This window comes from Cryptomeria japonica, chromosome 7 (genome assembly GCF_030272615.1).
Source record: "Cryptomeria japonica chromosome 7, Sugi_1.0, whole genome shotgun sequence".
Taxonomy (NCBI): domain Eukaryota; kingdom Viridiplantae; phylum Streptophyta; class Pinopsida; order Cupressales; family Cupressaceae; genus Cryptomeria; species Cryptomeria japonica.
In genome coordinates, this window is record NC_081411.1 from 321,363,256 (window position 1) to 321,381,991 (window position 18,736).

The 18,736-nt window shown below is 33.1% G+C and overlaps 2 protein-coding genes across 3 annotated transcripts; one reads left to right on the forward strand and one right to left on the reverse strand.

Moving 5' to 3' along the window:
- The first annotated feature begins 228 nt into the window (after positions 1-228).
- Positions 229-1,073, forward strand: LOC131051625 (probable glutathione S-transferase). The gene is made up of 2 exons (XM_057986194.2): positions 229-531; positions 639-1,073. Exons 1-2 carry the CDS (start codon positions 229-231, stop codon positions 1,005-1,007), a joined length of 672 nt encoding a protein of 223 aa, XP_057842177.2. The 3' UTR covers positions 1,008-1,073.
- An 8,115-nt stretch (positions 1,074-9,188) lies between these two features.
- On the reverse strand, positions 9,189-15,932 carry LOC131051595 (cellulose synthase-like protein E6). Of its 2 annotated transcripts, none has more exons than XM_059209111.1 (8): positions 15,473-15,932; positions 13,170-13,494; positions 12,950-13,090; positions 12,745-12,870; positions 11,800-12,012; positions 10,597-10,785; positions 10,172-10,510; positions 9,189-10,046 (listed from the first exon to the last, which is right to left on the reverse strand). In XM_059209111.1, exons 1-8 carry the CDS (start codon positions 15,589-15,591, stop codon positions 9,495-9,497), a joined length of 2,004 nt encoding a protein of 667 aa, XP_059065094.1. In that variant the 5' UTR covers positions 15,592-15,932; the 3' UTR covers positions 9,189-9,494. The 2 variants fall into 2 exon arrangements, with proteins under 2 accessions (XP_059065094.1, XP_057842154.2); XM_057986171.2 differs by lacking the exon at positions 15,473-15,932 and adding an exon at positions 13,764-14,561.
- Positions 15,933-18,736: the final 2,804 nt, after the last annotated feature.

Genomic DNA, 18,736 nt, shown 5'->3' on the forward strand with positions numbered 1-18,736 from the left:
AATTAATATATACCCTAATAATTGGCATGATCACGACGTGCACATTGACGTAAGTGTTGACGTCAGGTTAACGCTAAGCCGGGACCCGCTGAAACATCTTCTGCAGAACTCTACGCCACTGATCATTCTTATCGTTGCGGACATTATTTTTTCCTATATATTTTCACTCCCAGGCGAAAAGATTAAGACCAAGAAAACATTACCTTTGTCAAAAATTTGTGATTTTACATGGAGCAAGTGAAAGTGCTCAGCGTATGGATGAGCCCATTCGGCATCCGCCCCTTGATTGCCCTTGAAGAGAGAGGAGTCAAATATGATTACCAAGAAGAGGCGCTGCCCAACAATAAGAGCGACCTCCTCCTGCAAATGAATCCTGTCTACAAGAAAATACCTGTCCTCATCCACAATGGCAAGCCCATATGCGAGTCTCTAATTATTCTTCACTACATTGATGAGACCTGGGGCTCCGAGAAGTTTTTGCCATATGACCGAGCCCTTGCCCGCTTCTGGGCTGACTTCATTGATAAGAAGGTAATGGTTTGCCCGCTCTTGTTGGCATAAGCATTTTATTAAATCAACACATTTTCAACTAGCTGGAGATTGAGAAAGCATAATACATGCGTTGTCTGTTTTTGCAGATTTTCGAGACGGGGTTTCGTATAGTGATTTCGAAAGATGAGGCTCAGGAGCAGGCGAAGCGTGACATGCTGGAGAATTTCCAATTATTAGAAGGTGCAATGAAAGAAATGTCAGGAGGAGGATCACTGCCTTTCTTCACTGGAAAGGATTTGGGGTTCCTGGATTTCGCGTTCATACCTATAATATGTTGGTTTCATACATATGAAAGTATTGGGAATTTCAAGATACCGTTTGAGACTGAATATCCGTTGCTTGATGCTTGGGTCAAGAGATGTCTGGAGAGAGAGAGCGTCAAGAAAATTCTTCCCTCCTCTGACCGGATTCTGGAACTGGGCTTCAAAATAAGGAAGAGATATGGGGTAGACTAAATTGCAACTGATTTATGCGCTGTAGACTGTATTTGTAAGTTGCTTAAGCAGATAGCTTGTGTAAGCTCCCCGGAAAATTTTCAATAGCACACCTGAATTTATGTATTATTTATAAGTAATTTGCTATTTTATTTGAATGCACAAGATTATCTTGATGACTCAAGATTGAATGTCAAAGAAAGAGGGGATTTTTATATAATATTTTTTTGTTATTAGTTTCTGTCATGGCATGAAATTATACGCGTGGTTACATTTTTAAGTAGTGATTAAATAATTTTTTTAAATCAATCAAACAAAAATATTATGTCAATGGGTCCTTAGTCTATTTGTGAAATTGAATGGCTCCAATACATATATTTAAAATCTATATTAAAAATAAAATTAAACATTATATTAACAATATTTTTATCTAGCACTCCCTTTGGGCACCCAGACAAACCACTATGCTGATGCTCACGGGGCTTACATTGGGTTACAGATGGCGGTTAGACAAGAGTTTAACCGTGCTTGGTTGGAAAGTGACTCGATGAACATAATCATCTACATTAATAGACACTAGGAGCCAAGCTGGACAATCAGGCATTTGATCAAGGATTGTCATATCATGATTGCCAACCTAGAGGACTTTAAAGCTTCGCATGCCCATCAAGAAGGGAATTCCCCCACTGATTATATGGCAAATCTTGGAGTGGATTACATGGAGGCTAAATGGTGGACAGAAATGGAAAATTTCCCGAGGAACTTGTCTGAGTTGTCTAGAAGGGATGCTGAATTAAGAGGCCACTCATTACCAATGCATAACGACTGAAAGCCATTGGGATAATTTTTTCTGGTAGAAGATTTTTTTGACTACCAATGCTTTCTATTCTAGAGGCTTTGCTTGTTTTTGGGTTGGTTTGTTGCTCTGTGGTCTGGGTGTGCTTTCTGGATTTATCATAATTGTGCATGTCATGGGGGGTGATAAGAATAGGATGGAACCCACCTCTTTTGAAATCTAGAAATGGAACTCTGTGGTTTGGAATGAGATTTTGGACAAAGGACTGATGTCGTATATTGAAAGGTTGAAGGGGTATTTGCCGAATGATGGGATAATGGTATCCTTAAGGTCTACAATGTAGAATTTAGGATTGATGAAGAATTTATTGCTAAAATTATTGACCTGCAGATGGAGGGAAGGAAGTTCTATAGAGAGAGGAAATTTGCAGATGAAGCTATATCCACCTTCTTCGACAAGATGAAGGAGCGAAATAGGTTTCAAAAGATGGATGATGGTGGCTACTAGGAAGGATCTTTAGACACCCCAGGCTGATGTGGCAGAAGTGATTGTGCAATACATTACTCTTGATGGTTGGTATGCGAGCATTTTTTCCTATCACTTTGTCATTTTGAATCACTTCAGACATGATACGAAAATCTCGATCCCTTTTTATCTTTTGTCTTCCTTAAAGCATGGTCTGGAGAAACATGTTGAGAATGTGGACAACCCAGTCCTCCATGAGGGCCTTATTCATCTCATTATGAATTGTGCTAAGGCCCATGAAGTCAAGTTGTACCCTGTTTTGAATACCCATGTTTCTTGTTCCAAAGCAGAGGTCTAGGTAGTTTATAATACAAATTCAGAAGGGGAAGATAGTGGGCTTCTCGGGGATTAGCAGGATCAAGACTTGTCTGATGATCCCAAGTATTGTCTGCCTACAGGTGAGAGTCCCATTCTTACCCCTGGGACAGGTAGTAGTAGATGCAATAAGAACCCTAGGTAGGTCGCTAATAAATACAAAAATTTGGGGACTAAGCATGTTGACTTTGTCTCTCCCATACCTAAGAAGCTCAAATCTGGAAATGGGGGGGACAACATTGATAATGAAAAGGAGATTAAAATTGAAATCCCCATTAATGTTGATCCTAGGAAATAGGGGAGGGATGCCATTGACCCTGACCTGGATGATTGTTTTTCCCTTCTGTCCAACAGTCAAATGGAGTGCCTTTGGAAAATGGGTATGGAGATTGAAGTCCTTAAAGAGGGTATTAACGGTATTGTTTATACTTTTACAGACAATCTAGGACCAAATAAATTGGAAAAAAATCTCCAATTGACCCAGAAAGTGAGCGAGGACGTGGACAAGCTAAAATTGAATCATGAAAGTAGGATATGGAATTTGGAGGTGAGTGTTGTAGAAATCAAAGGTAGTCTGAAAAATCTGGTTGAGATCAGCAAGGCCACCATGAATAATAGTTCGGAAGGTTTGTTGAGGGTCAACAACATGATTTTGGATTACAGGGTTAATCCTATTGACAGTGTGACACCTTCAGACTCTAAACAGAAGAAGATTGTGAAGGGTGCAGGTGGTTAGACGCCTCGATCCAAAACTATGACTTCTCCATGTACCCGTACCAAGAGCAAGAACTAGGAGCAAGGAAGCTCCATATTTATCATGGATGAGTTGGAGGATATCAACAAGAAAGTGATTCAGAAGAATCTAGATTTGGTGCATTCCTATCAGTAGGTATCTGTTTGTGTTGGTCTTAATTGTTGGTCTTTTGTAGACTGTTTTGTGGGCTTGGACCAATTTCATTTTTCTTTGGCTGTTAGTTACAAACTTTAATGCTTATTTCCATGATTTTTGTAGAACTTTTGGGTTTCGGGTCCTTGTAAAACCCATTTACCTTAATCATAAACAATTTTTTTATTTAAACATAGGCGAAGCTATAAATATTAAAGCATATAGTGAGGTTATTCAATGAATATTTTATTTTTAGACCACACAAAATTCAAAACTCTCCGAAGAATCATTAAAAATAATAGAAACAAATGTTCATGTGCCAAAGAATGTTTACAAAAATTGGTTTTGCTTTCTATTAAAACTTAACCTTGATTTTTAAAGGTTTGGAATTTCAATTGATTGAACAAAACTATTTTGACAAATTTGTAGGAACTATGCTACAACAAAGCCTTGTTTTATTTTGGAACATAAGTTTATGTTAATATCTATTTTATTGGAATTCTTTGGGACATGTTTCTAGCCTCATTCTTTATATACAACCTCTAAATTATTTAGATAATGGTTTATGGTCTAATCAAAAATTATTTTATCATCATCATCAACTGTACTCAATAACAAATATTGTCATTAGTTGTTCATAATAAAAAAAATAGATTTTTATTATTATATATTTATTTTAATTATTAATAAGTATCGTATTATTCCTCTTATAAATATTATTTAAGTAATTTTACTCAATATTTATAAAATTGATATAATTATAATGTTATTAAAATAATAATGATAAAAGTATTATTTAGTTAGAAAAATTAGGAGTTTTATTTAGTTGAAAATTAATAATCATAATAAAAGGTAAAATGTAGATAATTAAAGAAATAAGTCATCTAGAAAAAATATGATTTTTTGAGTTAGCTATGGATAGAATTTGCATTGCATTTTAACATTAGAATATTACACCAATTCATCATAATTTTGCATCTAGATTCTAATATTAGATACCACACTACATTGTAATCTAATAACTTGGCATATTTACCTGACATATCTTCAAAATGTGTACATCAACAAAGGAGGTTTATTTGTTATCAATAAAGCTCCATGTCTCCATTTTATACATGAACAATTTTAATTGGTTGGTTTTTAATTATACGCTATACACACTTGAAGGTATACAAGTATTACTAATTAATAGAATAGAGGTCAAATCAATCCCCATAAAAAGCATCCTGGGATAGATTCATGAGCTTAATTTGGTTAAAATGCAAGAGAGAATTTCTTAGAAAATGTATTAGTTATAGTTATGCTAATTCAATAATAAATCTTAATTATCAAATGTAAGTAGAACTAGCAATTGCACCCTGGTGTGCAATGGGTATGTCAAATAGGAATGGAATTTGGTTTATTATTTGCATGCATTTTTGTATTACAAGAGTTCAACTATTTGCATAAATTTCTATATTACATGAAGATCAATTGAGGCAATTTACAAAATAATGTTGTTTGTACCAAAAAGGTATCAATAGGGAAGTGATAGTTAAATCAAGAAGATAATCATGATCCATTACAAATCTAGGCTCATGTTATGTTTGCAATAGGTAGAGAGGGAGAGAGATATAAAGAGCAAGATAGAGAGAGAGAGAGAGAGAGAGAGAGAGAGAGAGAGAGAGAGAGAGAGAGAGAGAGAGAGAGAGAGAGAGAGAGAGAGAGAGAGAGAGAGAGGTGGGGGGGACAAATAGAGGGGAAGATGGATATTTTAAGATGGAGAAGGATATGTAGAAAAGGAGAGGGAAACATTAAGAGGGACATGAGAGAGAGAGAGATAAAGATAGAAGAGATAAATATATATAGAGAGAGATAAAGTAATAGAGAGATAGGTAATCAGATAGAGATAAAGGGTGAGATGGAAGAGGAAATAGTGAGAGATAGAGCTAAAAAAGTAAAGATAAATTAATATATAGGTCTAGGGAGAGGGAGAGGGAGACATTTCTAGAGATACAAGGAGAGATACCACTATGGAGAGGGAGAGGGAGAGGGGGAGAAGGAAACATGTCTAGAGATACAAGGGGAGATACCTCTAGGGAGAGTGAGAGAGAGGGAGAGGGAGACATGTTTAGAGCTACAAGGGGAGATAGAAGAATAAATATTGTGTGTGTGTGTGTGAGAGAGAGAGAGAGAGAGAGAGAGAGAGAGAGAGAGAGAGAGAGAGAGAGAGAGAGAGAGAGAGAGAGAGAGAGAGAGAATTGTGTTTGAGTGGGACTGAGAGATATGGGAATATAGATAGAGAGAAAAAAAACACATACACAGACAAAGTGATAGAGAGAGTAATAAATGAAGGTTGAGGTAGAGAAAAAGGGATTCAAAGATATAAAAATATAAAGATATATACAAAGTGATATATAGAGAGGTAGAGGGATACATTTAGAGATAGTCAGAGAGATGGAGTGAATAAGAGAGATGGATAGATATAATGAGATATATATAGAGAGTGAGAGGGATAGACGGGAAGATAGAGATAGAGGGGTAGTAGTGTCAGACAAAGAACATGATAGAGCAAGTAATAAGTAAGGAGGTAGAGATAGATATATAAGTTTAAAATATAATGATTGTACAATAGTTTGAATTTAATAGAATAGTAATTATTATAAATTGAACTACTTCTAATAGTTTTTTATTTTATTATTATGATTTCATTGAAATATATTTAATACTTTATATTATGTTAAAATTAAAATATCATATATAATAATAAAAAAATATATTTAATTTAAATAACAAACTTAGTTTCAAAATTTTGTTCATTTAGTATTCTACATAAGTTTCTAACATCTATGGATATTAATTAATTTTTACCATGACACTAAATAAGCAATTAGTTGAAGCTCTTTAAGAGCTTAAGGGAACACATTGCAGACAAAGGAATTTATATTCTTTAATAATATTACTTTTTTTTCTTAATAAAATGGAGCAAGAGCATGTCGAATCATTTTCATGGGTTCAGAAAGATTTGGCAGTAAAAGGGTTCATAATGTCGTAGCATTGCAACATTAAAAAATAAAGAATATACAAAAAGTATGGCACATGTGTTGGCAAATTGAACTTTTCACTAGTTACAACTTTATTTAAAAATAAAAATAGCCAATGACATGAGATCATGATTTCTGTGGTGGTTGCAGAGAAAAGTTTGTTGCACACGGTTTACATGACAATATCATGCAATTTGTTGCACTATTTCATTGCAAAAAGCATTATTGCGGACGTGAAATGACAAACGAAAAAATGGAGATGGAGATGGGAGAAAACAGAAAGAAGAAATGACCATTGACAAACAAAACCAAATATAACGGTTAAATACATTCCAATCGTCTTCCACGCTCATTGAAAAATGTAAACCATTGATTTAAAAAATGAGGTCATCTATTTCATATAAGGAGTAAGGAGATGCCTTCGGCTTAATAAAATATCTATCATTAACTAATTAAAATTAATAAAAGAAAATAAAGATATTTAAATCCTCTTTTTCATTATTTTGTTTATTAAGCTATTCTTTATATGAATCTAATCTATTTTACCAAATTATATTTAATATTCATTTTTTTAAAATAATTGCATAATTAATAAAAACATGTCACATTTAAAACAACTATCCTGTAATGGCAAGTACTTGTATCACATTATTGTAATAAAAACATTTGTTCTAATTTTTAATTATTATAATTTTGAGTTGTAATTAAAATATGTGTCTAATTTTTAATTATTATAAATTTGAACCATTGTTATTTTAAAATTATATTAGTATAAATATATTTATGTAATATTAGCTATAAATTTTATTTTAATAAAATAATTATAATATAATACAAATTTTATAGTGAAAACATATATTTTTCTTATAAGCATAATCCTAATTTAATTTTAAAAAAACATGTAATTATAATTATAATAATAAAATTAATCTCAAATTTAATTATTATCTTGTAGTGTATATTACTTTTCATGTTTATGTAATATTAATTATAATTGGTCTTAATTAAATAACTATTAATAATTATCAAAGTGAAAATAGACATTTTTTGATTAACTTAATGAAAAATATTGAAATTTATGATTAGAAGTTATTATATTATTTTGTATATATTATAATGATTAAAAAATTATGATTTTCAAAAAAACATTTAAAAATAGAATGATTTCAAATGATACAATGATAAAGAATACATATAATAATTCGGTTTTTTCTAATAGAAATACTTGTATTTAATTTAATTAGTTTTATTATCTATATTTTGAGATAAAAAATAAATATTAAAATTTAGACCGGGTCCCATGGAGAGGGGCTTCCTAAAAAATAGAGTTGTAGCTCCTTTTAAAGCTAGTGGTCCCATGATATTTGTAGTGTAGTTCAACTTAAAAATTTAAATAATAAAAGCATTTCCCTCCATAACTAGTTTTTAATAGAAATTAAGCTTACATGTTTGACAAGTAGTAGATAACATTGTAAAGGCCTTCTATTTTTTTTGGAAAAGTTTCCAAATAATCCTCTAGCACACAAAAAAAAATATTCATGGGACCACCTCTTCCTTAAAAATAGAGACCACCTCTTCCTTAAAAATAGAGCTTAAGCACTCTCATCGACCCTTCCTTATATATCTATTTAGAAAAAATATTTAATTTATAATATCATAAATAATAATAATAAAAAAAACTATTTAAAATAGACATTTCTTTTTCTTTTTTACAATATCTTAAATTTAAAAATACAAAATCTCAACTTTACAAAAACCAAATTTATTTTGAAAGCAAAAATAGTAATCACATTTGATTAGTGCAAAATAATTGATTAATTATACTTAGTGAATGCAATAGTATTACCCAGGCCTGGAATTTGAAGGCAAAATGGCCGTTTTTTCACTTTTGAACCGTAGTAGGTAATATATATATTAGTTTACAATGTTTATTATAAAAATACAAATTTATTTAGAATATTTTGAAATGGAAGGATTTAGAATATGGAAGGATGTAGTTGTTTCTAATTTTATAATATTTTAATATAATTTTTTAGAATAGTTTTATTTTTTCATATGAATTTAGAAACTTGTCATAATTGAAATGGTAGAATATAATTGATAAAATATTTTAATATGAATTTTTATAATATATTCTATTTTTTTATATATGAATTTAGAAACTTAGTCAATTTAATTTTTTAAATATATTTAATAAGATTGTTATAGAAACTTGTCAATATATATATAATTTTAAAATTTAAATGTTTATTATTGCTAAATTAGTAATTATTAATTGATTATCATTTAATGTTAATATATAATATAATTTAGAAACTTATTTAGTAAATTTAAGATTTTTGCATATATTATTAATTTATCATTATTTTCTCATTAAGATAATGATTTTCATTTCTTCTCATAATGATAAAGATGTGCATTGATTTTCATTGCTTCAATCTTCTACTTTTATATGAAAGGTAAGGGTGACCGTCAAATTCTACTACAAGAAGTAGGTAATAATTGATAAATATAAATTTCCAAACTAAAATATATATTAAAAGAAAATCCAAAACAACTCACATACAAAATAATATAATAAATTTAGAAAGACAAACATAACTTAGTATACAAAGTTATAGATAACTACGACCATTAAAAGATTATTATAAGTTGAGTAAAGAATTCTCTTTTATCCATAAAGACAACAAGATCATTTATAGTATACTTTTTTAATAAATTTTTTTTGTTTTACTAATCACTACATGTATTTTTCTTTAAAAAAAAGTGGGTTCGAGAATATACACCCCTAAAGTCTGAATGAAGAAGAACCTTCTGACAACTAGAACAAACAAAACGCTAAACAGCGAGAACAAGAGCAATAGTCAGAAGAGAAGAGCATCCTCATCATCCGACTTCATCATAAATTAGTGGTTCCAGAGTGACATTTATCCTCAAAGATGAGTCTGGAACTTCTTACGTGATCATACCATGATTGAAACAATCCACCACGCGCACACTGCCAAAGCACAGGAGCAAATAGTAATGGATGTGGGCATTCGCCCTTTATCCTTCCTCACCCACATCCCTTCCAAGATTGGAAAGCTATTTATAACAAGGAAGCCTGATAACATTAACTGCACAAACATACTCTCAGTTACCTCATACCCTGCCATGGTCGATTGCACTATTCCACCGATCAATGCAATCAAATTGATCATTGCCAGCGTGGAGGGAGGAATGAAAAGTGTAGAGGCCACCCCAAATTCAAAAATTTCTGCCTCATATCTTTTTTCTGCTTCACTGTCTGATACTTTGCTTGTTACCTCGAAACCCACTTTAGAAATACCCATTAATTTGCAGAGGACTTGAATCAGTCCAAACAGATACGATGACACGCCTTTGATCATCCACATCCTTTGCTCGTTCCACCATCGTTTCAACGAACCACCTCCTACGTATATGAATTCAATTGCACTGTAGGAATATGCACACACTGATAAAAAAACAAAGAGGAGGATCCATGAATCCCGAATCTGATAAACACAAGTTAAATGCATTAATCAGTAAAGAACCTTTTATGAAAAAATGTAAGGTAAGTTAATCAATAAGAAGAGTATACAAATCCTGATTGAAAAAAAAGAATGAAATTGTAATTTACCGAAGGAAATATTGATTTGCCGCTGAGCATACATAGAGCTGGGAGAGAGCCATAGCAGAGAATGTGTAATGAAGATGGACCCCAGAGACAGTAAGAAGTGTAACCCATTATATGTGCTATGTTATTGCTATGGAGTAATGGACAAAATTTGCTTACAAAAATCTCTAAAAGACCTGCGGTCCATCTTTTTTGTTGAATCAATGTATCGTTCAGATTGATTGTTGGGCATCCCACAAAGGTGTCCCTTGTGGGAATACAGAGAGCTGATTTCCAGCCTCTGCATTGTATGGCAAAGCCTGTCGCTACGTCCTCCACTGCACAGTCATACATCATGCCAGTCTGAAGGATTGCCAGAAAATTTGGATTAGAATATATGATTTATATCAGTTTCACATCAAAACTGTGAAAAATAAATATGAAATTACCTTGATTCCCCAGAGGGTGTTCTGCTCGTATGTGCACTTAGAAAGCTCTTTGGCATCTTCTATTATGTTGTCTGAGTTTTTCCAGTGATTGTGTTGTTCGTTGACAGGGCACAGCGCAGTCCTGCGGTGGATACATCCAGTGCCCACATATAATGGTCCTTCAATTCCATCCAGTCCTTGACATGGTATCTGAAAGGACGAAGAAAGAAAAGTCTAATAATTTGTATGTGCAGATACTAATCCATTGGTTAATTTAATAATTCTCCAAGAAAAAGAGCACTTGCCCAGTTAAAAGAAAATGTATATAGAAATATAGCTCTTGTAAAGGAAATCGGGATTTTTATTATTGTTCACCAATCTGAAATTTAGTCAAATTCTGAACAAATTTCGTAAACAACTAACGAAATTTTTAGTTTCAATCAGAATGATTTGTAAGTCTCAAACAGTTGAGAGTGATTTGTGGGTTCGACCTTTGTTCTATTTTCTTGTTGACCATGTTGTAAAAGATTTTAGGGTCGTTGCAAAATCTTCATTTATAGCTTCTATAAAAAGTATTTACCATAATCGAATCAGTTAAGAGTAATTGGAATCTTAAAAATAAATCACTTAAAAACATCAAGTTTCTATTGATTTATAATGATATTTAGTCAAACAAGTCAGATAAATGGTATAATCGATCACTTTGGATGCATGACTTATAAGGGTTATAGCTCCTAGAGGAGTACAGACAGTAGCAGAGGCAGATGGAGTTTCATCATGCAGCAGGTAATTCACAGGAGTTGCAATTCTATCAATTTCATGTAAAGAGCTTGAGTTAATTTAAATCCCGTCTCTCTTCGATTAATGATTGTAATAGAAAAATATTTACCGATTTCCAAACATTGTATAACTCTAATATTTATGTTTTAGATAACATTTCCCTCATTCATTTATCAACAACATAATAAAAATATTTAAAATTAAAGGATTGCAGAAACTACATAGTACTCAAGATACGACATCCATGTTAGCCTTGAAGCCAAACAGGGGGAGGTTTCTATCCATAATTATGTTTAATCAGGAAGAAAATGGTGAAAAATTGATTTGAACAAATTACTTTGTTTTCAAGTTTTTTTAAATTAAAATTGGACACAGACATCATGATTAAGTAGAATTCCATACAAGGCTTTACAGATTATTGGACTTGCATATATGAATACCCACCTGGGTTATCCTCGTGAGCTTATTAGCATAGAGATCATTCTTTGTAACGCCCTTAAATCTTTGGGGAACCTGAACATATCCAAACTGGTGCCCTGTATGCGGGTCCATGAAGAAACATAACATTTCGCGAAGTGCCTGACAGTTATTAGCGTACATGTCGCAGTCCAGGGTAAGAATAAATGGAGCATTGCTTATTACAGCAGAGACTCTGATCTGTCAAACACAGACATTATGGTTAAATTGATTAAATTTGTCAGATATACTTAGAAATTGAGTTGGTAATGTTTAAGGGTTGCATTATTTTTTACTCATATTAGTATCATCATGAATTATGCCTTTTTTTCGTAACATATTGTGGATTGTCATCCAAAAATTGGGTTATTTAATAGATTTAATTAGAAAAAAAAAAAAATACAAATATAACAGGGAGTTCTAGAATACAAAAATTTACAAATAGTTCTGGCTTTTCTAATAAAATTGGATGACATAAAAATTAATTAGAAACAAATCATTGTTAAATTTTTTTTAGAAGCAGTCATATTTCAATCAGATTTGGTAAAATGTCAATAGATCTTTGATCAATTGGTGAATGTGGATGGTTCTGAGTGAATCCTTTATTCACTTTAGAATCAAGTCTTGTTGAATATAAGACCCAACATCATAAGAAATAAGATCAAAATTGTATTTTAAGAAATTGGTAAAATTGATATCCTCAACCTTTAATCTTAAACTCAAAAGATTTCAATCTACACTCATACTTTCCCATCTGAATAGCTAAGACATACTGAATTTGATATTAAAACCTTGAAAAAAGTTTAAATTAACAATCATTTATATACTCCATGCTTGCATGGTGTGCCAAGTAGACAAAATTACAGAACCCGACTGCACGTTGATTCAAAGCATTTGATCTGCAAACATAAAAGAAAGAAATTCAGAAATTACCAAAGCGTTGAGAGCACCAGCCTTGAAATGATGTGGATATCCAGGCCGTTTTTCACGTGCTAAATATACAAGATTCGGCAAACCCTGCCTGTCTACCTTCATCTCCTCTTTATTCATTAGTAAAATCTGTACCAATAATCAATAGCCTTAACAATATGGTATTCTTTACAATTGCTTTCTCTACATAAACAATAAATTGTATGACCTGAACAATACTTGGATGATCTCGCGAATTGCTTCCAACGAACCATTCTTTGAAGCCGTTGTGCTCTTTCAATTTGTCTTCTGGAACGGCTCCTCTCTCCACAGTGCCATTGATACAATATTCCATGTCCTCGTACAATTTCTAAAACAAAACATTGGATTATATAAAAAGATACATAGCTTCTAGAACGAATCGATCAATCTACTTACTCTACCCTCACCTTGACATTCTCCCAATCCTTTCTGAAGGAAAAATTCGCAGTCCCCTCCGCACAATTTTCAGAGAAATATTCTTCTGGGCACCTCTGTTGAATGGAATACTTGTGGCAAAAAGGAACCCAAATTTTTGCGAAGCGTGAAGCTTCAAACAAAGCGTAAAATGTGAGAATCGATCCTGCATCATCCGATACATAACAAGAGAGTTTTTCTACAGGATAATCAAAAGCAAGAGTGGATAACACAGTGTTTACAACACTGATTGGGGGTTCTTTAACTGGATCCGCAGTGCATATAAATATATCCACAGGCGGTAGATCCTTCTCAAACCTGACCATTCATAAAGGAATAAAATTTAGCTTACAGTTTAGAGACATGAATCTTTTCATAGTCCTCGAATATTTATGAACTAGATTATGTGAATATTTTTTAATCATATTTGATGATAAATCATCAGATTGAAAAAGTAATCATGAAATATGATCCCGTGAAAAATACTATCATAATCCAACCCAGAAACATTGGAGCTAGCTCTTACATGTTTACCACAATTATTAAAGAAAATTAAAGAAAACATAACGCTTATCTACATATATTACCTCTCAGATAGTTTTTCCGGGAAAGCATATCGGTTAACAGGCTGCCATCTGAAGGCCTGATCTAATACCCAAATGAAGGCAAAGCCTAGCTCTGAACTAAATGCCAAAATCCAAGGAACAAATCCTTCACTTGGCATATACACTATGCGATAATATATAAGTCCCAGAATTGCAGCAAAATATATGCAAGCATAAGCTCTATAAATCTTTCTGTAGGGCCTTCTTATTGTAGTATAAAGAGTAGAATCTCCTCTGTTCATCTTCTTCTTTTTCTTTGAATTAAAGGCCTGTTCTAGTGTAAGGAGCGCTCTAGTACAGAAGGGCTCCCTGTAGATTAAAATCACATATATTATGCACTGGCTTGTCAACTGCTAGTCAAACTATCATAAATGAAGTGAAAATGAAATGGAAGCCCCCATGCCATCGATATGTCCGTGGACAAATGAGGACCCTGGAACACCTATGAGTCTGATGGATTGCGATGGCCACCAATAATCCTGTATGTTATTGGGACCATTTATTTGTGGAGGACAAAGTGACGTATGTTGGGACATATGGGCACAAAAGAGCGAGAACATACAAGTAATTGAAATGTTGTAGAACCTAAGGAAAGGCTGATTGATATTTCTTGTGATACACAGACCTGGCTAAAATGTGAGAGGTCAAATCAGCGTTTATGGACTATTGTGAAAGAATTCGAGTTAAAAGCAAAGATGAAATGACTACCCAGTGCTTAGCTTTTTGAAATGTTGGAGCTGGGTCAAATCTTATTAGTTCGTGTCAGACGGGGAATGCTAATGTATTCACCAAAATAGATTGATTATATTTCTTAATCTTTATATTTTTCAGATCCAAGATATTCAAGATATACAAATTGTTTTATATGTTATTAGTTCCTGCCAATAGGCAGGTAACTATAGCATCTGTTGGATGAAAAAAAAAAATGATTTTTGGCTATCCTATCAGAGTACAGTATTTTTGAGCTTTTTATTGTTTTTCAAATGTTATAATATTAAAAATATTTAATAATTAACAATAAATCATTTTCTCTAATTATGATTGGATGATACAGCCATAATGCCACAGTGCCGAGACATCCAAGAGAACCCACAGTACCAGAACACATATACAGGTATTTTGTTCAGCCTATTCGACAGCCAAGAGAACCCATAGTGATAGGGCACACATATACAGGTATTCTATTCAGTCTTTACTTTTTATTTGTAAACCTGAGTTCAGTCGGTACACCTTTCTTTTTTCTAAGCCCTCATAAAAATCAAAATCTACAACAACAGCCCCAATTTCATCGCATTTGTTCAACAAAATTGAAACAAATAATCCAAAATTTTACCACAAACTTTTTGAGATAATGACGCATAATAGCATCAATGAAATTAGAACATTCAGATATAAGCTTCTGAGGAATCACAAAATTGTCGATTTGGTGCAGCCTGAGATTGCCAGGGAAGGGTTTCTGTTATACCATTCTCTGCTTAATAATCATAGCAACTTCAAACAAATATATGTAGATTACAAAAAACTTAAAGTAGCATCAAATGGATGAAAAAAGAATTTTAAAAAATGAGCTTTTCCAGGAAACCTTAACCACGCAATACCTAACAGATGAGGCAGACAAAAACAAATTATCAATAGAAATAGAAAAAATTGTAGAGATCAATATCATGCAAAATGGATTCTGAAACACTTACTCATTGTAATAAGGCAGACCACAACCGAAATGGAACAAGATATAAAGCAAACCTAGGCAATTATCTCTGCAAATGTCAAAATAGCAATGCCTTGTTAAATTTTCCACGAGCTCGACCATCTGATGTGAATAATTTTTTCGCAACTAATTAAGCCTGTGCAAAGCTTCATAAAAAAAATTGTAATAAATATACAGTTCATAAATCAGCAGGAGATGCCACCTGAACCCAGAAATGCATCATGGAGCAGGGGAAGTAAGACAAATAACTCATCTATTTCTGAGGTAAATATAAAAATGTACAGTTGTAGTCTTCCTATTTCAACTTGTATCCTCCTATAAGAGATCTAAGAAACCATTGTTTAACATCTGTCACATGAAAACTCTAGATTCCCTACAAATGGTATCCCGTCTGATATCATTCTTGATGAACGTACATATCAAAAAAGTCTCTTTCAACAATGAAAGGATTATGAGGTACCTCAGCCTCCAATCTCAACATATACCGAACTTTTCTCATGCTTTGTCTCGCTTTGGGATCCGGATGAGAAGACAACAACCCCAACAGAGCACCCTCTCCATTTCCTTTCGATCAAACACCCAAAAATCAGCATTGCCATTTAATTGGTTTTTCTAGTATATGATGTATTAAAAATAAATTAAAAGAATTGCAATTACATAAATTTGAAGTAAAATATATCCAATGAAACCACCAAACAATCTCGAGTGAGCAGAGCTCAAAAATTTGATAGAGCAGAAGTAGATTCACGGGAATCGATAGACATATCACCCTCTTTCTTTTGTTATGTGATGGGAACCGTCAAAACGTCACAGAAGAGCAAAGAAGAAAAACCTTTATCATAGTTTCAGGCAATATTTACACAAGAAATAGGCCTTAAATCCTTCGCTATCACACCAGAGTAGCGTTCGCCTGAGGAAAATAGAGACAATTATTACAATCACTCCATCCGCAGTGAGCAAAATCGAATCCAACAGACTGCATGAAGAAAACTGTAAGTTCGAGTGATAAAATCCTCCAAACAGTGCTAATCAAACCCTAATTCAAGAATGCAGCAATAAGATTAATGAAATAGCAGAAAAATTTAGAAATATCTTACCGTGCAAAAGTCTGGTAGTTGGGGAAGACTAGAAAAGTTTCTGTATTAAAAACAAAATGTGGGTGCCGAATGTAATTCTGTCAAAAAATTATCTTTTTGCCCTAGAAATTGAGCTTGTGTTTTGAGTATGTCATTTTTCCATTATATGTATATTTTATGACCTGTTGTGTTCGATGTTCCATTTTCAAGCAATTAACTACAAGTGGATTCAAGAAAATTCTAGAATGACATCATTTAGGATTCAATGTAGAGACAGTTGAATACCAGAATATCAACTTCACTGCTTCGGATGTGGGGGACCAAGACAAGGTATCTTCTGTACATGTTTATATGCTGCAATTTCTTATTGCATCGATATGCAATTGTTGGATGTACTCATCCATATAGATTTTGTGCAAAAAATTAATTGAGTACTTGATATGGTCATTTGTTCATCCTAACAGAAAAAAAAAAAAAAAAAAAAAAAATTAAACCTTTTTGGAAGACATGCATTTTATTCAAAAACCCATTTTTGCCATTGCATTTCATTTTATAGCTTTATAATTTTATCTCTTTGCACCTTTACTTCGTGTTCTATTGCAACCATATCATCTTTCCAACTTGAAAATAACAACTATTTTCTACTATCATACGCACTTCAGAATTTACTCTCACCTCTCCAACCTAAAAATCAGCAATAAATAGCTGGGCCATAATGCTCACCTTGATCATTTCTTCATGAATTTTGACATGGGCATATGAACCGAAATACAAAACATAAGCCTGGACTCCGCTGAATTCTTACTACTTATGCAGCTGTTGTAAGAGCTGTTTAATCTAGAGCGTTTGTGGCCACTGAACATGGTTGCCGATGTGTACAGTATGTATAATATCACTGTATATATATACTCCCTCCAAGTTTCAGCTTTCAAACGGTTAAAAATGTGATTTGCATAAGAAAGCAAATGGGGTTTTGGGATATTCTTAAGAGTGGAGAATGATGGTTTGAACCATTAATAGTTTGATCTATGTGCCTCTCTTCTGACATGGTTCCGCTGCTTCACCCATCTCTTTACATGGTTTCGTTGCTCCACCTGTCTCTTTACATCGTTCTATTGCTCCACCTGTCTCTTTATTTATACAATAAATAGTGTCTTCATTTCCACGTGCAGTGGACTATTGTCTGAAAAGAGAACCCTTCTTTTTTTCAAACTTCAGATCCTTATTGGCTTCAACATGCGCCAAATTTTGTAATATTTGATATAATTCAGTGGGTAGCAAGGTCTCATATGTTGGACACTGATTAAAATATATTAAGAGGCGGTTGCTGATCGTATTTGGTAGATTTCCAAATATTATATACTCATGTCTGCAAGTGACTATGTTAAAATTGTGTTCATGGAAAGGGTAGGCCATGAGCAAGGAGCTTCCCTTTACACAGAGCAAAAGATTGACTCTCCTTACTCGATGAACCGTATTTGATAAAATCCCTGCAATATGCTCCATCAACTAGTTTTTGTGATGATTTATTACTACCCCCAATTGCAGACAAATCATATAGCAATTGTATGCAAAATGTGGAAGAATGCAAAAGGCATGCCAACTGTTTGGCAGAATGTCTCAAAGAAATATGGTTTCGTGGAATGCCATGATTGCAGGATGTGCACAAAACGAATCTTTTTGGAAAGGCTTTAGAAGCCTTCAATGAAATGCAATTGGCAGGTGTAGACACAAATTCCACAACGTTTGCTACCATCCTTACTGCCTCTGCAAAATAGGAGCTTTCAAACAGGGTATAGACATACCTAGAAGCATAAAGGACTTTTGTAAGATGTTATAGTTTCAACTGCCATGGTAGACATGTATACAAAATGTAGAAGGATAGACGAGGCATGTGAACTGTTTGACAAAATGCCTCACAGAAATGCGGTCTCACGGAATGCCATGATCGCAGGGTATGCGCACCATGATCGCAGGGCATGTGCAAAATGGATTTTGTGAAAGGGTTAAAAACTTCCACGCAAATGCAACTACAACCTTTGAATAAACCCATATGAAATTAAACTTTAATCATTCCACCAAATGGTATAATCATAACACTAGTACTCATAATAGTTATAACTTAGGGATGCATATACTACTGATTTAATCTAGATTGCAATTTTTAAGAA